The 24,719-nt window shown below is 42.7% G+C and overlaps 1 protein-coding gene across 8 annotated transcripts in view; it reads left to right on the top strand.

The window, feature by feature from the left end:
• The window catches only part of PACSIN2 (protein kinase C and casein kinase substrate in neurons 2), a 147,520-nt gene that overhangs the window by 74,684 nt on the left and 48,117 nt on the right, over positions 1-24,719 (top strand). For all 8 annotated transcript variants that reach the window (XM_033951359.1, XM_033951355.1, XM_033951360.1 and 5 more), the window contains one exon: positions 10,835-10,955. In XM_033951359.1, coding sequence (XP_033807250.1) covers positions 10,835-10,955 — 121 coding nt within the window. The remainder of the gene's footprint in view (positions 1-10,834; positions 10,956-24,719) is intronic.

The raw sequence follows: 24,719 nt of genomic DNA on the forward strand, positions 1-24,719 counted from the left end.
TGTGATGATGTATGTTCAAAAAACGCTAGTATAGATACTGCAGTGCTGCATGCAAACATGTATGTTGTGACTCAATACATTACATACCTATAAGGAATTAAAATACAACCTTCTCCTATTGACTACAAATGCATCCAAAGTAGCCTGGAAAATAACCAGAAGTGGGGTCCATTTAAACTATAAATACAAGCAATTTAACTCAAGAGACCAAACTTATATTACAATTGTGTTCCATTGCAAGATTTTCTCCACATAGTTCATGGGGGCATGCTATCTGCAATGTGGACTTGAAAATCTTAGCCAAGATCCTTGCAGATTGTCTCTGTGTGTCTTCCCTACCTGATTGGCCCTGAACCATTGGGGTTTGTGAAGGATTGGCAATCAGTGACTAATGTTTGTAGGGTTTTGCTTGCTATATCTCACGTTGCTAAACATCAGATTCCTGCTTTGATTGTTAGCTTGGATGCAGCCTGCAAAGGGCTCGCAAACTGATCGGTTTGTTTAGTGAATCTAGCTCATTGTCCCTTTAGTTTAAGGTCCCTTCCCTATTCCTTTATTCCCGATGATGGGACATACACCCCATCACAGGTGCACATTTTGACAATGGACTGGGAGGTCTTTAACAGAGTATGAGGTCTAGAAGTTGTTGTACAGGGTTACTTCTAAGTTGACAGAATAACAGCTCTATTTCTAGTTTGCATAGGGAGCCGACTTTATATTTCTATAACTGAAATGTATCATTGCTACCACCCTCCCTTTTTCCTTTTGTCTGCTGATCTGTATCTGGGCAGATCTCTAGTGTTGCAGGATCTGTGATGAATATTATTCCTAGTTCACAGTCCACTATTACATCTCTGATCTGGGTGGTTTTGTTGCATTTGGATGTTGCATTTACATAGCAGCATGGTATAAGTAGGATTATTGGGTGGGATTCAAGTCAATCGCATGATTGTTTTTAAGTTTCTCCTGGAGTTGTGTGTGTGATTTCTGTTCTTTTGTTTTCTATTCTTTGAGGTGGTCATTTCTATTTTTTTTTCTTCCCGTTTGTATCAGCTTTCTGATATTGGATATAACTGGGATTCTGTTTTTGATATCAGTGTTTAGTTGCAGACCTAAAAAGTTCTTGGTGGCCACCAGCCATATGCAAGATAATAGTACCCACTTTGTTGTAGTTGGTTTGGTATGTAACCTAGAGTGAAAGGACTAGCTCACCTGGTGGTATTTTGATATCAGGAATGGATAATGTGGGTGTTGTGTGTCCTTGACCATGAGGGAAAGACAGTCAGTTGGGAAGGAGTCATTTCTTGGTCTCCATGTTTAAAATTGTTGGTATGTTTATGCTATATTGGAGAAACTGCATTTTCTGAATTCAGCGGGTAACTTTGGTTGGGCTGGAACCACTGGTATTTCTAGTCAGTTTCCAAGCTCAGTGTGTCTTTTTACCAGTTTTCCGTCTTTCTAAGTTTGTTCCTTTTCTGTAGACTTTATAAGATATTTGAACTCAAGCGAGAGAAAGTGGCCTATGATTAGAGCAGCTGCCTTGGCACCCTGAGGTTCTGAGTTCAATTCCCACTGGAGCTCCTTATGACTCTGGGCAAGGCACTAAATACGTAATTGCCCCAGGTACAAAATAAGTACCTGTGTAAACTAAACCACTTTGATTGTATAATCACACAGAAAATACGGTATTTTTTTCAAGTCCCATCCCCTTTACCCTCCTTGTGTGTAAGATTTTCTAATATCCCTTATCTGGTATTTCATTACAGGAGAGGTCACTTGGTGAATTGGTGTTCTGTCAGGATTTTCTCTGCTGCACAAGTTGCTGCGCAAATGGTTTAATAGACAATATCTGATGACCGGGAAGGGAGTTGGGGTGGGCGGAGTGACCTCCCATGCTCAAAGAGCTTGCTCTGGCTTCCTTCACTCTGGGGACCCCTTACTGCTGCAGATGGTCTTTTCTTCACGAGCAGAACCCAATTGTAGAGGTGCTGCCCCTCTGGGCTCTCTGTCAGCTGAACGATGTCTGATGACGACAGTGGGGGAAGGACAGAGCAATCTCCCACACCTGGAGAGCTTGCTCCACTCCTTCTGCTCTGGGGACCCCCTTTCTGCTGCAGATGATGTTCATTCACTGGTAGGTATTAGTGAATTAGATCTGTGGTTGGCATCTATAGAAATTTTCAGAACTGTGACATAGGCTTAGTCCATACATTCACAACTCATTATTTGTAAACAGATTCCTAACCTGACAGTAGTCTGTTCTCTATAAGAACATAAGAATTGCTGCTGCTGGGTCAGACCAGTGGTCCATCGTGCCCAGCAGTCCACTCCCGTGGTGGCTCTTAGGTCAAAGACCAGTGCCCTAACTTAGTCTAGCCTTACCTGTGTACATCCTGGTTTAGCAGGAACTTGTCTAACTTTGTCTTGAATCCCTGAAGGGTGTTTTCCCCTATAACAGCCTCTGGAAGAGCATTCCAGTTTTTCACCACTCTCTGAGTGAAGAAGAACTTCCTTACATTTGTATGGAATCTATGTACGGAATCTATCCCCTTTTAACTTTAGAGAGCGCCCTCTCGTTCTCCCTACCTTGGAGAGGGTGAACAACCTGTCTTTATCTACTAAGTCTATCCCCTTCATTATCTTGAATGTTTCGATCATGTCTCCTCTTTTCAAGGGAGAAGAGGCCCAGTTTCTCTAATCTCTCACTGTACGGCAACTCCTTCAGCCCCTTAACCATTTTAGTCGCTCTTCTCTGGACCCTTTCGAGTAGTACTGTGTCCTTCAAGTACGGCGACCAGTGCTGGATACAGTATTCCTGGTGGGGGTGTACCATGGCCCGGTACAGTGGCATGATAACCTTTTCCGATCTGTTCGTGATCCCCTTCTTAATCATTCCTAGCATTCTGTTCGCCTTTTTCGCCACCACCGCACATTGCGTGGACGGCTTCATCAACTTGTCGACCAGTACTCCCAAGTCTCTTTCCTGGGGGGGGTCTCTCCAAGTACTGCACCGGACATTCTGTATTCGTGTATAAGATTTTTGTTACAGACATGCATCACCTTACACTTATCCATGTTAAACCTCATTTGCTATGTCGCAGCCCATTTCTCGAGCATGTTTGTCATGTTGCAGGTCTTCACAATCCTTCTGTCTTCACTACTCTGAATAACTTCGTATCGTCTGCAAATTTTATCACCTTGCTCGTTGTTCCAATTTCCAGGTCATTTATAAATATGTTGAAGAGCATGGGTCCAAGCACCAAACCCTGCAGAACTCCACTCGTGACGCTTTTCCAGTCTGAGTATCGTCCATTTACCTCACTCTCTTTTTCCTATCCGCCAACCAGTTTTTAATCCACGTGTATTTCACCCTCAATTCCATGGCTCGCAGTTTTCCGAAGCAGTCATTCATGCGGGACCTTGTTGAACGCCTTCTGAAAATCCAGATATACCAATGTCCAACCGGGTCACCTTTGTCTATCTGTCTGTTAACTCCCTTGAAGTGCAGCAAGTCGTCAAGCAAGATCTTCCTTTGCTGAAGCCGTGCTGGCTGGTCCTCATCAGATTGTGTCCGTCAAGGTGGTCAATGAAGCGGTCCTTTATCAGCGCCTCTACCATCTTTCCCGGTACCTCACCAGAATCTCTTTGAGGTTTAGAATACAATTTCATCTTTAGTAAATCTTTTACATTTAAATTGGTGAGAATTTGGAATGGACTTCAGATTCTCTAAGACTGATAGATCAATTATATCAATTTCGAAAAGTTTAAAAACCTGGTTGTTTTCACAATAGTTAATTTGATTTTAGCTGTCGAATAGTAATTTTAAGCAATTCAACATACTTTTTTTCTAACTTTTTCCATCCATCTAATCTAACCAACTTCAGTTTTTATTCCACAGTTTTTATTTGTTATGGTTCATTTTTTAACGAACTGTAAACCGAGTCGAGCTCCTTAGGGAGTAGATTCAGTATATAAAATGAAGATTAGATTCGTCCTTCCTAGGACTCATTTTCTTGTTTTCCAGGGTGTGTCTTTTTAATATAAAGTACAATACTGAAAAAGATCATTGCCATCAAAATATTTGCTCTTTCTTTTCTTTGATAGTTCCTTTTTTTTGTGGGGTTTTTCCCATTGTGTTGAAAAACTTGTTGCCTGGGAGTTCTAGTTGTGAGGAGATATTCTCAACAAATATTCCCACATGTCTCCTAAATTCAGCTGTTCAATGACTGAGGAGGTCCTGTGTGACAATGCAACATGGGAGGTCATGTGCATATGCTATAGTACCTTTCAAAAAGCTTCAAAATATTTTGAGATATAGTGTTTTGGTGCATGGGCTCCATATAGTGATGGCACCCATTTCTGAGGATTTGTATCCTGCTGTTTAAAGAGAGTACCTGCTACAGGGAAGTAACATACTATATTTTTTGCACCATAAGACGCACCTGACTATAAGGCACAACCTAGATTTAGAGTAGGAAAACAAGAAAAAAAAACATTCTGAACTAAATTGTGTACTAATATATATCAGGCTCTGCACCCTGTCTCCTCACTCCCTGTCAGGCTCTGCTCCCTGTCCCCCATACCTTTTTTAAACACCCCCCAGTAACAAAAGATTCTAGAGCCCCAAAGAGTATCAATATTCCAGGCAGAATCTCAAAGAATAGCAAGATTCCGGAACCCCAAAGAGTAGCAACATTCTGTGCTACTGATCCAGGGCAAGCAGTGGCTTCCCTCATGTCTGTCTCAATAACAGTCTATGGACTCTGGTAACCTGTTCCAGGCATACAGCAAGAAAGAAGGGACAGAGTCTGGAGTTGGTGGCGGATAGAAGGCTCGCTACTTGCATTATTATAGTGCCCAAATGGTGGGTCCACGTTACAGAATTGTCTCATTAGTGGCTGGACTGAGCTGTTGTTTGCTAATATTAGTTGCCCTTTTCTGCTGTCATCTTCTATGTTTCTATGTATCTAATCTTTTAAAGTATCTCTGCTCCTAAAACTTATGGAAATGGTTTTCCTGGCATAGAGGTTTCAGACCAAGTAGAACATGCCGTATTCTGTTCCTTCCTCATCCCCTCGTGGAAAGACCTGCCAGTACAAGAAACGATGCGAGTGGCATTAAAAGAACCTTCTTTTCCCACCCCCAGCAGCTGCGACCTTTCCCTTCTCCAGACAAAAGCCCTCCGGATCGCATCTCCCCCCCCCCCCCCCAGACTCCCTCGCTCTGCTCTACTCTTTGTTTTCTGCCCGCACACTTTGCACCCCCCCTGGTGAAAGCAGGGCAGCAGGACGTGCAGGACGCCGAGCATGAAGTAGAAGGCAGCGGCAGGCAGGTTTCAGCACGAGCCAAGCAGCGATAGCAGGGATCAGAAGCTTGTTCCTGTCTAGACCCGCTCTGCTTTCTGAATGGCTACTATCGGTTCTCGCGAGTCCTGCGAGAACTGACAGCCATTCAGAAAGCAGAGCGGGCCCAGGCAGGAAAGCTCACTCCTGTCAGCAGATACTCCGCTGGACCACCAGGCTATAAGGGACATTAAAAAAAGGGAAGACGGTGTGGGGGGTTGTTTTAAAAAAGGTATCTTCGCTGCATAACACGCACCGACATTTCCACCCACTTTTGGGTGGAAAAAAAATGAAAATACGGTAGTTTTGCCTTTGCCTCTGCTAGAAGTCAGACTTCAAACCCTGGTAATTTATTTACACAAGTCTCTCGTAACAGCAGTTTTGCATATACTGTACTTTTAATTTTTTTTTATACAAAATTAGTCTTGAACTTATGTAATACAATAGATTGATATAGTTTACTTTACCCAGACCTTACACTCATAGATTGAATCAGCTTTACAATATCTTAGAAAGTCAGTGCACTTTAATTTTGGTAATGTAGATTGTGAAAGAAGTTGGTCAATCTAGCTGTTTTTCTTTTAACACTAACAGACCTGGACTTGCTCATAAAGCATAAAATTATAGATTGGATTTTGGATTGTATTTCTTTTTTGCTTTTCTAAAGCAGTACTTTTTAGAAGTCCACAAAAACACACAATTGCATAGCAGTGTCAGCATCATTGCTTTCCTTCTGAGTAAAGCTGCTACGGGAAATTTATTCCATACGTTCATCTCTTATTCCTGCGTGGATGCTATCTGTCTCAGCGATGATAAATTTGAGCAGTTTGTTTTAACAAATTGTTTTACTGTTGAACCTAGAATTTCGATAAACAGTTGAGTTAAGCTGACATGGTTGGGCTCCTGCTGACCCCTGAAGTTTGGTATATTTATTTTTGCCAGCACTGAGACCTTTTTAACAATTATTTTTCTTACTGTACAAACTAACTGCAGAGCATGTACAGTGATAGAACACATGGGTCTAAGTAATGCCACTGAAAATATCCAAAGCACAGAGGGAGAAAAGAAAATCTATATCACCAAATATGGCACAGATGAATGATGGATTCACTGGAGATTTTACATAGATTTCAAAGATTGTATCAATAGTGTTGGAGGATAGATTGAATAAATTACATCAGTAATTGTTGAGATACAAGAACAATTTGACTTGCACACCTGCTGAATTTCACATATCGGCTCAGGAAGATGTCAGTGAGACTGAATGAACAACTCACACAGCTATAATCTGATAATACTTGACTTGACATTTAGAGCAGTGGGCCACATTTTAGATTTGTAGGTACTTGGAGGTCCGCAGAAAAAATAGTTAATGTCTTATTAAAGAAATGCCAACTTTGCATGAGGTAAAACTCATTATAGTTTATAAATCTTTTCTTAATTGCTTCTTTTTTTTAGTGTTTTTTTTTTTTTTTGAGAAAGATATCACTTTAAATGCCATTCTCATGTAAGCCAGTATAGAAAGATACAATATACATTATATATATATATATATATATATATATATATATATATTTATATATCAGCAAGGTGAAGAAATACATATCAAAGACTAATCACATTGATGCATAGTAGCATACAGTTCCAGAATTGTTCCAAGGCTGCAGAGAAGATACTGTGCTAAACTAAACACCTCTTTCAATATTAAAATTAAGGGGAATCCTCATCTGAGTTATAGGCTTACGATGGATCGATTGCAATTACGTCGAGTTTTGATGCAAATGTCCAAATTGCTCATTTTTGCAGTGGGTGTGGAAAATTGGGAGTACAGGAAGAGCATTCCAGTTGGGCAGGTGCGAGGCAGGAAAAGGGGTCACCAACTCCTGCTGGCAGTAGCCTCCATTTTCCTTTCCTTTAATGATTTTTGCAGCAGGAGTAAAAGAAAGCTGGAGGCTGATTTTGGCATGCTATATCACAATGCCTTAAAACAAACTAGACAAAATGGATTCCTTGCTACAACAGCATGCAAATGCCATACTGTGATGTGCCTAAGAACAGACCTGTTCTTAATTGCTTCTGATAATTTCAGCTATACATAGCTGCAAGCAGTGCAACATGCAGAAAGATGCAGGAAAGCGCTTGCGTGAGGTTACAGCAGTGAGGCGGGCAACGTTCCAGAACAATGGTAACATACCAAGGGCCTCAAATAGTACCTAGTGGGCCACATGTGGCCCCCGGGCCGCCAGTTTGAGACCACTGATTTAGAGGATCAGGAAAATTAGAGCTGATGAATAATAGAGTTGGTGAGATTACTGGCGGAGGCAAGAGGCAGTGAACTACTTAACAACTTTGAATGATGGCTGCAGAAGAAATTGGGCCTGGAAGGTGCTCAAACCAAAGTCACTTGCAAGAGGGCTCCATACCAAAGGAAGATGGCACTTATTTGCTCAAAAATGGATAACACGGAAGTTCTGTTTACCCTACTCTATACCACTAAGATACATGTCTGTCATGAAGGCAAAGTACTGTATCTCAGCTCTGTAGAAGAAGAGAGAGTGTGTGTGTGGGGGGGGGAGGTGGTAATAGCACAACTCTCTAGGAATTGTGGCATACTGGAATAATGTTATAGGAGTTATAGGGTGGGGAGGGGAGATATGGTAGATAGGGAAGGGATGGGTTGCGGCTGTGGCAGTAATAGTTAAAAAGAGGATGGAAATAGAAGAATGCACTGAATGATGGCCAGACTTGTTGCAGAATTATTATTGAAGGGCATGGGATGTCTAGTCTGGGGGGCATCCTGTTGCGATTTATATATACATAAAATTAAATGACAAAAGAGTTTTCTCTTATTATAGGAGATCAGATGTATAGATTAATATTATAACTCAACGTTGCAGGAATACTCTTTACTCTAAATGTAGCGACAGCTTAAAGCAGAAAGGGAACTCGCTTGTCAAACAAACATTAAAAGTTAAAACAAGTGGGTACTTTTTTAACAGTGTGGCATGGCTACATTACTACATAAGCAACTGTTTTTTGAGGTGCAGGTAAAGGTTGGGGATAATCAGGGACGCTACCTTTTTCTGGCAGGTACCTTTTTATATGGGGGGAAAAAAATCCTTCTAGCAAATAATTATGCTTCTAACAGCTATTCTGAGATCTTTTCAGGAGCTCATATGGGTGGTCCTATGCTTACCAGAATATCATGTGGTAATGAGGGGGTATTTCAATTATGTGGCTAATAAAAGCTTGGAATGATGTCTCGCAAGGACTGTGGGACAGGGAGTTGCAGACAAGAGAATAATACCTGTTATTGCAGTCAATTGGACCTTCCGGATAGTTGACAGATTTTATTGATCTTGACTTTACCTTTATGACATTCTCCCCACCCCCCTTTCAGAGCTATTCCCACACCTACTCTCTGTCTCTTTCTCCCTGTCCCCATGTTTTGCCAAGTAGATACAAGGGTGGCTGTGCTCTCGATTATGCTCAACTAGAGTTAAAGTTGAAGTGGGGAGGATAAGCAGTCTAGAGCTTTTAGTTGGAGAATGAGCCTAGAGCTAATTAAGAATTACCTAGTGACAAAGTAGAAAGATAATTTGGAGAAAAATCAGGGAGATGAGATCTCAACCTACATTAGTGGGAAGCGGGAAAAGTGGTTAGGAGAGATTACATCATAGAATTTGCAGTCTTGACAAAGGAAAAACAGGCACGGAACTGTTGTGCCTTACTAGATTGTTGCAAGATCTGATATGAAACATCAAATCAGTGAGGCTCATATTGACTGATAGTTTTGATAAGTACAGGAAGCTCTTAACCATCTCTTTTAACAGCATGAAGTAAAATTGCTGCTTTACTACCAATTGCAGCTGTACAAATGGGGATAAAGCAGGGAAACTTGCATGTTGGTCAGAGGGCAAAAATCATGCACATATGGATATAAGTATATGGACCAAGATGTGCTTTAAATGGAGGAACTTCAGAACAGTTTCTGGAGTTTTACATGTGTAGGTAGTCTACAGGCTCAAGAATTATTTTACAGCCCATTGAAATGACCACAACTGAGTGGACAGATGATTTTCTGATTTCCTTGCTAATGGAAGGAGAAATATTGCTGGTAATTTGAAATCTCAAGTTAGGAAAAGCAGCAGGATTGTATGGTTTCAATCACCTTGATATCTTGATGAAATCTTTCTCAATCTTATCACTGACATCACCAAGGGTGGGATGAAGTCGAGGTGAGAATGTAAGAAGTGCATTTTATTTATTTATTTATTTGCATTTCAAATTAAATACACGAATCCTCTTGTGACAGAAATACATAGCACCATTATTAAGGAATATATATGATTATCATCAAAGAAAAAGTTCAGAAGAAAAAGGTAGACATAATAAACTACAAATCATATAAATATTAGAAGGATATTCAAAAACTCTTCCTTAGACCACACTATTTCCCTGGAGAAACAAGTGGAAAAAGATAGGGAGATCTATTCCTATAAGAAAATTAATAACAAATAAGGCTTTACGCGGTATAAACCGGCCTTCCCTTCTTTCTTTCACAGCTCTAATACTATTGCATTAATTTCTTTGCATCCAAAAAAGTTCGAAGCTGCTCCGGCTCAAAAAATACATATTTTGTACCAACATATTTTTGTCTGGCATTTACATGGGTAAGATAACAAGAAATTTGCTCCCATTTTTACATCTTCTTCCCTCATAGCCAAGAATAACTTTCTGCGGTCCTGTGTTATAAGAAGTGCATTTTAAGTGACATTCTGGGACCCATTAGCTGATATGCTGTCAGCATGCTCTGCACAAACTCGGCATAACTGTTATTACTAAGAAAATTCTGAACAATCAGCACGAATATTGTTAATCCGGAATAGCAGACAGTGCAGCAGACATGAGGTGCCCATGCTTTATCTTGGTCGCCAACTTTATAGCCAAAATAATGCTTGTATGCACTTCGAAGTCTGCTGGACAGATTCTTTCTCTGATCTTGTGCAGTAAATTGTCTGCAGACATAACAGAAATTACCAGGATGGTTAACGTAATCTCATCTTTTCATAATTATAGTCTCTTAGACAAAAACAAACAAAATATAAAAATTCACAGGTAGAAAAAGCAGTACAATCACTTTTTAGTATAAACTTTCAAATTGCTGGTATATGTGATCGATGAACTGTCCTAAAATGCAATATTGTGTTACAGAAACTGTAAAATACCAACGCTTCACGGTAGTGCTGTTGACAAACATGATATAAACACAAACTGATGTATAACTTTAAAAACAGGATGTGATAGATGAAAACTGTTTTTAGATTTAGAGTCAGCATATGGCCCTTGTTAAGGTACAGGTGACATAACTCCAGTAGCAAAATGCTTGTTGACCAGTGTTAGTCTTCAAAACAAACAAATTAGTGCAGGGCATATTTGTTTCTTGTGTAAAAAATAATCTGTTCTCTCCCCCCACCCAAAATGTCTTGCAGCTACAAAGCCATCTATCAAGACTTAGATTATGCCATCAAAGCAGCAAATGCTCCAGAAGATTTGACCTGGTTTAAAAATAATCATGGACCAGGAATGTCAATGAACTGGCCTCAGTTTGAGGTAGGAATGTTTTAACTTATGTTGTAAAAATAAAATTAATACAAAATTGGCTAACACACCTGATCTCTGGGGAGAAAAAGTCTAAGGAGATGGGGCAAGTCTATAAATTAGTAAACAATGGACATCAGTATGAGCCCTTAATAAGTGAATAAACGTGGACATCTGGCTCAGGCAATATCTCAAAAGGTGACCAGCACTTATGTTGAACATTTTTTTTGTAACTGTTAGATTTTGTAAAGGGTAGGGTTGGTTCCCAAAAATTGTACTAAATCTACCTATTCAGTGTAGTGACAACTCTATTTAAAAACAGGAAAGATCTACCATTTGAGATATAAACACCATTATTCTAATCTAAACCAAACAAAGGGACACACAAAAAAAACCACCGCCAGCAATAAATAAGACACTGCCTGCTGATCCACTGTTCACCAAATTCAATAAACATGCATTTCTTTGGGGGCATGAACCCCAAATGCTTCTTTGAAGAAAAACATCTTTAGTAAGCTCTTAAATGCTTTGACATTGACCTCAAATCAGAGATTATGTGGTAGTTGATTCCAGAGTCTAGGGGGAACAAAATAAAAAGCTTTATTTCTAGTTGATTCCCAACTTGCCCATTTTACTGAGGGAAAATCTAACCTATTATCCTGGAAAGATCTAAGGGCTCTAGAAGGTGTGTAAAGAATAATAAGCAGCTGATTAGTTGTGTTGAAGAATAATAAGAGCATGTAAGTAATCTGGCGAATGTGAAAACAGGGCTTTGTGTTAGTATAAGAATTTTAAATTGTGTCCTATAAATAATCGGAAACCATTGAAATTGCAGATAAAGTGGTGTGACCATATCATACTTTATTTTAAGTCCCTATAAATGCATGAATCAAGGTATGCATATTCTTTTCTTCAAATAAACCTCTAACAGCACGTAGAGTCCTCAGAGCATGAAAACAAGATTTAAATAAAGGCAAAGCCTTGATCCTCAAAAGTTACATCTACTATGACGCATAGATATTTAAAGCTTTTCACAACTGGTATTGTTTTCCCACCAAGTCTTAGATATAGAGAAGGATGCGGATAATGGCCTGTTAGCCAACAAGAAGTACATTTTTTTATGTTTAGCACAAATTTGTGATTGTTAAGCCATTGTGCTACTGCAGTCAGGCCTCAGTGATGGCTTCCAATTCTAATTGGCTCGGATCAATTTTTGCTGAAATTAAAATATCATTTTGCATAACAGTGATATTACATGATAACACTGACTAGAAAACTCTGAAAAATGTTCATTGTGCCTCTAGTGGGGGTTTTTTCCTAATTGTACTCAAGTCTTTTAGTTTTTCAGCTCTGCTGTTTGTATTGCTTTCCATAGTGTGTTTTTGCAGTAGAAAAGAATGGAAACACTGGCTCGAAGTACCCCACACTATGGAAGAGGATGTCCATCACAGACCATTAATAGACCTGTTACAAGTGTTTGGGCTTGATGATCACTGTGTTCAGAAGCAGATGGAGTAGGCCAGGACATTAAGTTCCAGTAATTATAGTCTTCAAAAAATTTAATATTCTGGGTCCACCAGGGAAGCACAAAAGAAATGGAAGGTGTTAACCTATTAAACGCTGAAACCTATAGATAAGCTCAGAGAAGTTATCGGGTCTCCTCCCACCTCATGTTGCCTTGGGCTCTGATCACTTGATCACAAAATTGTAGGAGAGAGTGCACTAGTGATGATAGATGCACACCATATCTGAAAAAAGGGAAGAAGTGTTTTCAGCAGCAGATTGGCTAACCTGCTGAAGAGGTCTTTAAACTAGAATTGTTGGAGCAGGGTGATCAAAGCCCCCAATAAATATAAGCCCTCAGGTTAGTGAATCATTAAATACCTCTACACACATGGGGAAAAAGGGGCAATGTCTGGAAAACAGTATTTCCAGTGCAATATGTGAGACAGTGGGTAGTGTCCCTTTTGCCACATGCTATCTGCAGAAAGAATCCAGTTTGCTTCTGTACTTCACTGAGCTCCTTAGCTCCACCTACAGTTTGTTCCTTCTGCACACGTGCCTGCTAGTACTGCCTAATTTGCTGATTTGAATTGATTCACCGATTCACATTTGTGAATTGATTTAATTTTCTTAAAAAATTGGGCTTTCCGACTCACTGACCATCCCTCCTCCCTGCATACCTTAGGGCCTCCTAAAGCAGGAGCAGCAGTGCTCTGGCAGTGAAAAGCCTGTCCGTAGCGCTGCCTCTTGCTGGCCGTCCACTGCCGCTGCTGCTTCTGCTTTAGGAGGCCCGATTGTCAGAGCTCACGGTGGGGAGGGTTGGGTGTCTGAAAGTGCTGTATAGGCGCCCTTGGCTCCGTGACTTTAGGGGTTTCCATGAAGGCTGACATGTTTTCCACTTCTCTCCAACATCGTTTGGCTTCCCTCTGGCCTCCTGGTCTTACTTTCAAAACTAATTATGGCCTGCAGAGGATCCCTAGTGATGTAGTGATTTTAGTGGTGGAACGTGCAGCCTCCGCTGCACATTCTCTCTGGCGTGGTCCATCCCAGACCAAAACAGGACGTAATATCAGAGGAGGGGTGGGACCGCAGCTGAGGGAACATGCAGCGAAGGCCGTCAGCAGCCTGTTAAAATTGCTAGATCACAGACATTCCTCTGCAGGTTGTAATTAATTTTGAAAGTGAGGCCAGGGGGAAGGGGGATGATGGTGGAGAGAAGGGAGAAACATGCCAGCTTTCAGGGGGGGGTGGCTGGTTGTAGCTATTAGAGGTACTAGAGAGAGGGAGGGGATCCAAAGAGAGGGGCATATGCTGCACTGAGGGTGGGGGAGGGGAAGAAATAACGGGTCTTAAAACAGAGGAGAGGGAGAGGGATGTTGGACCAATGGATGGAGGGAGGGAAAAGAAAGGGAGAGAAGTTGAACTCGAGGGATGGTGTGGAGAGAGGGGGTAGAAATACTGGATGGGGGAGTGGTCATTATAGAAATTCTGGACTGCGGTGATGGAGACAAAAGGAGAGATCCCCGGGGGAGGGGGGGAAGGGAAGGGAAACGAAAGGCGAAGAGAGAGATGGAAGATGGATGGTAAGCACGAAGAAAGAAGAAAACATCAAATGGGCAGGAGACCCTGGCAAGCGAGTTAACAGAAGCCAAACAGAAACCAGAGCCTGGGCTCAACATGATTTGAATAATGACCAGACAACAAAACGTAGAAAAAATAATTTTATTTTCTGTTTTCTGATTACAATATGTCAGATTTGAAATGTGTATCCTGCCAGAGCTGGCGTTAGATAGTGAATGTGAGCTAGGACCTAGGACCTAACAGAGGAAAAGTATTTTTTGTTTGTTTTTGTTTACACCACAGCACCAGCGTGGGTAGGAGAGGGCAAAGGGGTGGGGTGGGTGAAGAGGCTACAAAATAAACCTACCAGGACATTTGGAAAAAAAAACCACCCAATTGGGCAGGAAAAATGAAATTGAATAGAAAAATCAATTCAATAGGCTGAATCGAATCAAAATTTTTTTTTCCTGAATCAGGCAGCACTAGTGTCTGCAGGAGTGTGTTCATTCTGCTCTCCACATTCTGTTTAATGTTCTGTTTTTTGGTTTGATCAATTAAGATCTATGATACAAACTACAATTTATCCTAGGACAAGCAGGCAGCATATTCTCACATGTGGGTGACATCCCTGACGGAGCCCCGGTATGGACACTTTAAAAGTGCATCGCCACTTTAAGACTTTCAGAAAATTCACAATAGCCCGCACCGTGCATGTGTGAGTGTCTTTCCACCTGACGTAGGCGCATGGTCCCTCAGTTCTTAGTTTTCCGTAGAGCTAAGAAGTCACGTTTTTCAACGGCTGTTTAAATTTTTTTCATGGCCTTTCCTCTCTTGCGTCTCTTATTCGATTTTCCTTTTCTTTTTCTTTACCTTATTTGTATAGAAAATAATTTTAAAAAGTTGTTGTTTTGTTTTTTTTTCCACGTATGCGGGTTTTGGCCCAGTGGAGCCTGGTCGTGTGCCTTAGCCATTGAGTTTAATTTGGCTGAGGTAGTGTTTCCGTCCATGTCGTGCCCGCTGACGGGTTTTAAAAAGTGCGGTCTGTGTTCTCGCACTTTTTCACTTACAGACCCTCACAGCTGGTGCCTACAGTGTTTGGGTCCCGAACATCGTGTTCAGACTTGTAAGCGCTGCTCTTCTTTGTAAAAACGGACGATCAAAAACCGTATTTTACAACAGGAGAAACTCTTCGGTGTCGCCATGGAAGGAGATGCGCCGCCGCAAACATCTAAGGCACCGGCATGGAAGACTTCGACACCGCCAGCGGCACCAGCACAGACACCAGTGTCGCAGCACATCGCACCCTCGGGTAAGCCTGCTAAGAAGCTATCCCCTTTCTCATCAGGGACACTGGTCACAAAGGCATCGAGCCAATTCATGCCAACCAAGCATAAGTCCCTACAGCAACTAGATCTTTTATTGAGGAGTGCCTCAACATAGGCATTGTCCTCTCTGGAACGTGTCACAGCACCTGTGGTACCGGCAACGAAGCCTCAAGTACTGGTGCTTAGTCTGAGGCAAAAGCTCGATGCTTTGCCTCATGAGATGCTCAGGGACCAATTTCACTTACTGCTCCCGACACTGACTTCTCTGGTACCTGTTCAGCCTGAGCCTAACATTGCCAGGTCCCCCAGATCCATCGATGCTCCCATCAGTGTGTCAGAGAATTGACTCATCATTCCAGCTCTGCCACTCCGGCACAGAAGCATCGCTCTTCCAAGCATCGATCTCAATCTCCTCGACATCATTCATCTTCTTCCAGGCACCCTGAACTAGAGAGTTGCGCGGGGACAGAAATCCCACCCGTCCCCATGAGGAATCCCCTCCGTCCCCGCCCGTCCCTATAAACTTCAGAAATAGTTATTTCATTTAATTATGCTACTGAATTAAAGGCTCTGGTAGAAACCCATTTACAAATAAGCAAAAAGACTTTATTAATTTGGAAATATTAATTGGGAAGAATACATACTTTGTAAACGGGTTTCTACCAGAGCCTCTTTTTTATAAATTTTTATCAACACAACTAATATACTACTTTATCCTGAAGCAAAAAAAAAAGAAAAAAAGAAATAGAATTCTTTTCCTACCTTTGTTGCCTGGTTTCTGCTTTCTTCATGTTCTCATTCAATTCCTTCCATCCACTGTCTCTCTTCCTTCTGCGTTTTCCATTTGCTCTGTTACTGTGCCTCACCCTTTCTCCCCCCCTTCCAAATTGGTCTGGCACCCATCTTCTTCCCTCCGCTCCCCCCATAGTCTGGCATCTGTCTTCTTCCCTGCCAGCGTCTTCTCCCCACTCTCTTCCCCATTTCCTTTCAGCGTACTTCTCCCCCCCCATCTTCCCCATGGCCTTTCAGCGTCCTTCTCCACCCCCCCATCTTCCCCATGGCCTTTCAGCGTCCTTCTCCACCCCCCCATCTTCCCCATGGCTTTTCAGCGTCCTTCTCCACCCCCCCATCTTCCCCATGGCCTTTCAGCGTCCTTCTCCACCCCCCCATCTTCCCCATGGCCTTTCAGCGTCCTTCTCCACCCCCCCATCTTCCCCATGGCCTTTCAGCGTCCTTCTCCACCCCCCCCGTCTTCCCCATGGCCTTTCAGCGTCCTTCTCCACCCCCCCCGTCTTCCCTATGGCTTTTCAGCGTCCTTCTCCACCCCTTTGTCTTCCCCATGTGCTTTCAGCGTCCTTCTCCCCCTTCTGTCTTCCACAAATGCTTTCAGTGTCCTTCCCCCCCCCCCGTCTTCCCCATGGCCTTTCAGCGTCCTTCTCCACCCCTTTGTCTTCCCCAGTGCTTTCAGCGTCCTTCTCCCCCCTCCTTCTCTCCCGCCCCGGGTGCAGCACAGCCGGCCAGGTCCCCTTACTTTTGTGGCGCTTCCCTGACCGACAGACCGACAACAGCCCCAGTCTGACAAACCTCCCTGCCCTTAATCGCGAATCTAAATTTCCTTCTTACAGCTGCTGTAAGAAGGTAATTTAGATTAGCGGTTAAGGGCAGGGAGGTTTGTCGGATCAGGGCTGTTGTCGGTCGGTCGGTCGAGGAAGCGCCACAAAAGTAAGGGGACCTGGCCGGCTGTGCTGCACCCGTGGCGGGGCGGACCGCCCCCCTCCCTTGGTAGCCATTCGAGCCGCGAGGCTACTCCTCCTTACCTACCCTGCCTGCAGCACAGAGCCGAACGGAAGTCTTCCCGACGTCAGCACTGACGTCGGAGGGAGGGAGGCCTATGTTTAAGCCCTCCCTCCCCTCAGACGTCAGCGCTGACATCGGGAAGACTTCCGTTCTGTGCTGCAAGCAGAGCAGGTAGGGAGAAAAGCCGTGCGACTTAGTACCATCCAGCCCCGCAGAAACCCCGCAACCCGAAGGGGGAACCCACGGGATGCCCGCGGGTCCCGCGGGATTCCCGTCGTCCCCGTTCCCGTGCAGCTCTCTACCCTGAACGAAGCCCTGTCAAGTCAGGTAAGGTGTCTCAAAAGAGAAAACATTCTGAGACCCCGACACCGGAACGGCACAGGTCAAAGCAACACTCTCCTTCTCTCCTGCAAGACTCTGACTTGCAAGAAGACTCCGACCCAGATCCGTCTCCATCTTACACCGAGGCTGATGACTTTCTAGCATCGAATTCTCCAGCTAGAGCTACTTATCCCAACGAAAGCTGTACTTCAATAAATTTATAAGACAAATGGGAAAGGACCTTTCGGTGCAATTGGAGGTTGACTCCAAGTACAGTAAGGAGTATCTTGAAATTCTGGATTATGATCAGCCTCCAAAAGAAATGCTGAATCTCCTTTTGCATGGCATGTTACATGAAACTTTTTACAATAATCTCAAATCACCACTTTTGGTGCCAATGGCTCCTAGAAAACGAGTCCCTCTACAAAATTTCTCTACCGAAATTTGATAAGCCCCAACTACCTCATCAATCCCTGGTTGTGGAATCTACTCTAAAGAAGTCTGCTTCAGCAAATGTTTACACGTTGGTCCCTCTGGGAAGGGAGGACAGCACTATGGATAATTTTGGTAAGAGGCTCTACCAAAATTCCATGTTGGCTAATAGAGCTGTCAACTATAAAAAAAAATCTGTAAAAATATAAAAATAAGTTCAAGAATATGGCAAGTACCAGACAAAATAAAAATGAGGCTGGAATGTCAGCAAAAAGACAGAAGCAGGATCAAATTACACCAAGTAAGATCCCACTTCCTGCTGAAGAACCAGATATATTGAGTAAAGCAGAAGTTATGGAAGAACTGAGACAAATTAAACAAATGCTTAAGGAAACTGTAACCAATATGTCGAAATGAAGGAAGAAATACTTAACATCCACAGACAAATGGAAGTAAATAATAAAAGAACAACTATATTAGAAACTAAAATGGAGGTCATAGAAGGTGAAGCAAACAGATGCAAAAATGACAGTCTGGAATTGAATAAATTGAAAGATCAACTTGAAGACTATGAAAATCGAGGAAGAAGGAAAAATATTAAACTTTTTGGAATACAAGAAAATTTAGAAGGGAAAAATGTTATACATTTTCTAGAAAACTTAATTCCAAAAATACTACAACTGGATTTAAAACAACCACTGGAAATAGAAAGGGCTCATAGGATCCCAGCAAAAAATGTAGAAAATCAAGGCAGGCCAAGACCACTAATATTCAAAATGCTTAGGTACCAACAAGCATTAGAAATATTAAATGCTGCCAAGAAAGACAAAAATCTAAATTACAAAGGATCCAGAATATGGTTTTTGCCGGACTTTGCTAAAAACACAGCAAATAAAAGAAAGAGACTATTAGACATGAGACCTCAACTAAAAGAAAAAGGTTTTAAATACGGATTATATTATCCGGCAAAAATGAGAGTATCATCTGGAGATAAATCTTTGTATTTTGAGGATCCAGAAAAACTAAAAGCCTTTCTTTCGAAGTCAGAACCTATGATATTTTAAAATAAAATATCAAGATTGGTTTTGATGATATTGTGAAAAACTATAAAAATATGAGATATTGAAATACTGAATAAAGAAAAACATGAACTAAAGAAAAGACAATAAAAATATAAAGAAAGAAAGTATAAGATATAGGAAAAATAAAAATACCATATTAAATACATGTTTAAGATAAATTTTTATGATGTAAACTATAATACTATGGAAATATAAATTAAAAATTGATGAATGGATAAAGATACATTAATGAAATGTTAAAAGTAAAGAAAAGGAAAAAAAAGAAAAAATGAAATGACTAAAGATATTAAAGGTTAATATAGATAGTTAGAAGGGGATATTGATTGAATATTGGTTGCCTAGAGGGGAGGGGAATGTTCGGGTTGCAGTTCCAATGTGTGATCTTAAGCAGTCATTATATTGGGTGGGAAAGGGAGGGAAAAAGATGATATTTATTAGAATGATTAAGGAAAAAGTAAATAAGGGATTGGATACTTCAAGGTTAAATATGTGTGTCATAAAAAATATTTTTTGGATTTTAAATATAAAAGAAGAAAGGAAAAAGATTAAGAACATAAGAACATAAGAAGTTGCCTCCACTGGGTCAGACCAGAGGTCCATCCCGCCCAGCGGTCCGCTCCCGCGGCGGCCCATCAGGTCCGCGACCTGTGAAGTGGTTACTGACCACTTCTATAACCTACCTCAAGTTCTATCTGTACCCCTCTATCCCCTTATCCTCCAGGAACCTATCCAAACCTTCCTTGAACCCCTGTACAGAGTTCTGGCTTATCACCTCCTCCGGAAGCTTGTTCCATGTGTCCACCACCCTCTGGGTAAAAAAGAACTTCCTAGCATTTGTTCTAAACCTGTCCCCTTTCAATTTCTCCGAGTGACCCCTAGTGCTTGTGGCTCCCCACAGTTTGAAGAATCTGTTCTTATTCACTTTCTCTATGCCCTTTAGGATTTTGAAGGTTTCTATCATGTCCCCTCTAAGTCTCCTCTTCTCCAGAGAGAACAGCCCCAGCGTTTTTAACCTGTCAGCGTAAGAGAAATTTCCCATACCTTTTATCAGTTTAGTCGCCCTCCTCTGCACTCCTTCGAGTACTGCCATGTCCTTTCTGAGGTACGGCGACCAGTATTGAACACAGTACTCCAGGTGCGGGCGCACCATTGCGCGATACAGCGGCATGATGACTTCCTTCTTCCTGGTTGTGATGCCCTTTTTGATGATGCCCAGCATTCTGTTTGCTTTCTTTGAGGCTGTCGCACATTGCGCCGATGGTTTCAGTGATGTGTCAACCATCACCCCCAGATCCCTTTCAAGGTTACTCACCCCTAGCGGTGTTCCCCCCATTTTGTAGCTGAAGATCGGGTTCTTTTTCCCTACGTGCATGACTTTGCATTTTTCTACGTTAAAACTCATTTGCCACTTATTTGCCCAGTCTTCCAGTCTCGTTAGGTCCCTTTGCAGGTTTTCACAGTCTTCCTTGTTCCTAACCCTGCTGCAGAGTTTGGTGTCATCAGCAAATTTGATAACCTCACATTTTGTCCCCGTCTCCAGATCGTCAATAAATATATTGAACAATAGAGGTCCTAGCACCGACCCCTGTGGAACTCCGCTCGTGACCCATTGCCAGTCTGAGTATTGTCCCTTTACTCCAACCCTCTGTTTCCTGCCTGCCAACCAGTGTTTGATCCATCGGTAGATATCCCCTTGCACCCCGTGGTTCCACAGCTTTTTTAGTAGCCGTTCGTGAGGTACCTTGTCGAAGGCTTTTTGGAAGTCAAGGTAAATGATGTCTATGGATTCCCCCTTATCCATCTGGCTGTTTATTCCCTCGAAGAAGTACAGCAAGTTTGTGAGGCACGACCTTCCCTTGCAGAAGCCATGCTGGCTCGCCTTCAGTTGCCCATTTTTTTCTATGTGTTCGCAGATTGTGTCCTTTACCATTGCTTCCATCATCTTTCCCGGAACCGAGGTCAAGCTCACAGGCCTGTAGTTTCCCGGGTCACCCCTTGATCCCTTCTTAAAGATGGGCGTGACATTTGCCATTTTCCAGTCCTCTGGGATCTCTCCAGTTTTTAGGGAGAGGTTACATATTTGGCGAAGTGTCTCTGCTATTTCGTTTCTCAGTTCTTTTAGTACCCTTGGGTGGATGCCGTCTGGGCCTGGTGATTTGTCGCTCTTCAGTCTATCTATCTGTCTGAGGACATCCTCTTTGCTTACCTCTAGCTGTACCAGCTTGTCGTCGTGTTCCCCGTTTATAATCACCTCAGGTTCTGGGATATTGGATGTGTCCTCTCTGGTGAAGACTGACGAGAAGAATTTGTTTAACCTGTCAGCTATCTCTTTTTCCTCCTTTATCGCTCCTTTCCTGTCTCCGTCGTCCAGTGGTCCCACTTCCTCTCTGGCTGGTTGTTTCCCTTTCACATACCTGAAGAAGGGTTTGAAGTTTCTTGCTTCTCCTGCCAGTCTTTCCTCATATTCTCTCTTTGCTTTCCTGACCTCTCGATGGCACTCTTTCTGGTGCCTTTTGTGCTCTTCCTGGTTCTCCCTTGTTGGTTCCTTTTTCCATTTCTTGAAGGATGATTTCTTGTCTCTTATCACCTTATTAACTGCAGTTGTTATCCATGCTGGGTTTCTAGTTCGAATTTTTTTGCACCCTTTCCTGAACCTTGGGACGCACAGGTCTTGTGCCTCGAGCACTGTGCCTTTAAGCAGTGTCCAGGCTTCCTTTACGGTCTTCATCTTCCCTGAGCTGTTGCTGAGCTTTTTTCCTACCATTTTCCTCATGTCTTTGTAGTTTCCTTTTCTGAAGTTGAGTGCTGTCGTTGTGGTTCTTTTCACCTTTGATGTTCCCATGTTTAATTTGTACTGGATCATGTTGTGATCGCTGTTCCCTAACGGTGCTAGTACCACCACTTCCTTTGCGGGTCCTTCTAGCCCGTTGAGGATTAGGTCTAGAGTGGCATCCCCTCGCGTTGGTTCCGTGACCAGCTGCTCCATGAAACAGTCTCTTATCACCTCTATAAATTTAGTTTCTTTTGTGCAATTTGAGTGCCCAATGTCCCAATCTATTCCCGGATAGTTGAAATCCCCCATAACCACCACCCTTCCACTTTTGCACACCTGCCTCAGTTCGGCCTCCAGGTCCAGGTCGTTTGCTTCTGGCTGTCCTGGTGGGCGATAGTAAAGTCCCAATTTGATGTCAGCTCCTTCCCCTCCTGTTAGCTTAACCCATAGTGACTCCAGACTGTCTGCCCTTATTGTTGTTTCTGATCTGGATGAAGGAATGTAGTCCTTTATATACAGTGCTATTCCACCCCCCTTCTTGTGCTCCCTGTCCTTTCTGTAGAGTTTGTACCCTGGCAGGGCCACATCCCATTTGTTGTCCTCTGACCACCATGTCTCTGTGATTCCTATTATGTCTAGGTCCTTATTTCTGGCTATATTGATAAGTTTTAAAATATATAATGTCTTTTAAGATATATTCTATTAATGTCAATGGCCTGAACCATGTAATTAAAAGGAAAAAGGTATTAGCATTTTTAAAAAAGCAAAATGCGGATATTTACTGTCTGCAGGAGACCCATCTTAATACAAAAGAATCACAGAAACTAACGGGTGGGTGGGTAAAAGATTGTTTTTTTGCTCCAGCAGAGGGTAAAAAAGCAGGGGTAGCAATTCTTATAAATAAAAAATATAATGCCAAGATTAAGGTAATAAATTCAGACCCACATGGAAGATGGATACACGTTGATATAGGTATGGGAAATAATGCCCTGACGTTGTTTAATATATATGCCCCTAATTCGAATCAATCAGAATTTTTAAAAAAATTACAGAATATGTTATTACCACTGGCTACTTCTAATTTAGTGGTGGCTGGAGATTTTAATGCTGTAATGGATCCATTATTGGATAAAAAACCAAGTAAAAGTATAAAATCATTAGGTTTAGATAATCTGGCTCAAACATGCGATTTAGTATAAATCATGTTTTATTGGCACACCATCAATAAACACACAAGACAACACGACCATACAACAAGGTCGCGAACATCAAATGTACCATCAAACACATTTTCACCCCAACCAAAGAATCCCCCAATCCCCACCCACTCCAAATCCCAAACCCCCACCCCAACCCAAACCCACACCATGAGACCCATTCCATACCCAAAACCCCCCAGCAAGAAAGGATTATGCTGAGCAAGCTGTTTGCTTATGCCGCTCAGCACAGATCAAACAAAACAAGAGATCCAATTCCCATCCTCCCACCCACAATGTGTAATCCCACCCTACCCCCTGAACTCCACATACGTCCAACCACTCATACCTACCTTTCACACTCTCTCAAACATCCACCCACCAACCCGGGGAAAACAGCTGAGAGCATAAGGTATCAACAACAGAGTGAATTCAAGACCAGACTTCTGGCCCTAGGGGAAAGCGAGGAAATGTAGGGGTCCCAGGTCTGCAGGAAAATCTTCGTCCGCCGGACAGATAATCGAGCATGGCGCTGCTCCAAGAGCATCAAATTATGAAAACGATTCCTCCAAGCCCAGTAAGCAGGCGCTATATCTTGCGTCCAAACGCTAAGAATGATCTTCTTTCCTATAACAGCACCCCTCCGGATCAGCAACCGATGTCTCCGAGCAGGCACTCGCAAAGATTCATATCTATCCAAAAGCAAGCCTACCGGAGACATCGGAATAGCATGACCAACCAGCCGCTCCAAAAAGCGGAGTACGGCTCTCCAAAAGACTTTCACTCGAGGGCATCCCCAAAATGCATGAAAAAAGGAGTTGCAACCCAGTGTACACTTAGGGCAGATTGGAGAAGAAATGCCCCCAACCTTGTGGACCCGCTCTTGGGAAAAATACGCTCTATACACCACTCGAAATTGGCATTCCCTCAGTTCTGCACTAATAGAAATAGAAGAGATACGACCAATAAGGGATGGAAAGTTCAGGGACTCACCAGGTATGCCCAGATCTCTACCCCAGCGGCTCTCCAGAGCCGTATAAGACTTCTGAGGAGTAAGCCTCCGCAAAGCCCCATGCAACGCAGACACCGTCAAGCCACAAGCATAAAATTGGGCAAAAAATTGACGAAATTGGTTACCCAATCGGAACCGTAAGCCCGGGCGCGCCAAGGATCCCACATAATGATGAATTTGCCGGTACGCAAACAGACCTCCCACACCCAAAGAATGAAGCATGGGAAAATCTCCCCAAGGTCTCATCGCCCCTTCCACATCCAATAAATGCTCAAGAAGAAGAAACCCTTCTCCAGTCCATCGCACAAAGACCGAGTTATCACAGCCAGGCAGAAACTGCGGATTCCCCCGTATAGACAACTGATCCGAAACTTGATGGTCCCCCCCCAGTAACCCTACCAATGCCTTCCACGAAAAACGCCACGACCTAAGGATGAAACTAGAACGGAACGCGGGAGGCAAGAGGCGAACAGGTAACTGAGACAGCGAAAACAAGTGCCAAGGAGAGAAAAGAGCATGTTCAAAGTCCCGAAAAAGATAGTCATCACTCTGTAAGTACCAGTCACCCAAAAATCGCAACAAGCAAGCCAGATTATAGAGGCCAATATCCGGGAGCCCCGCACCCCCGACCCCTCCCGAGCCGAACAGATAAGAGATCGATATCTGAGACTTCTTGCCCTGCCAGAGGAATCGGGTCAGCTGCCTATGAAGCCGTTGAAGATCGCTACGACGCAGACAAAGAGGCAGCAACTGGAGTACATACAACCAGCGGGGA

Source organism: Geotrypetes seraphini, chromosome 7 (assembly GCF_902459505.1).
Source record: "Geotrypetes seraphini chromosome 7, aGeoSer1.1, whole genome shotgun sequence".
NCBI classification, from domain to species: domain Eukaryota; kingdom Metazoa; phylum Chordata; class Amphibia; order Gymnophiona; family Dermophiidae; genus Geotrypetes; species Geotrypetes seraphini.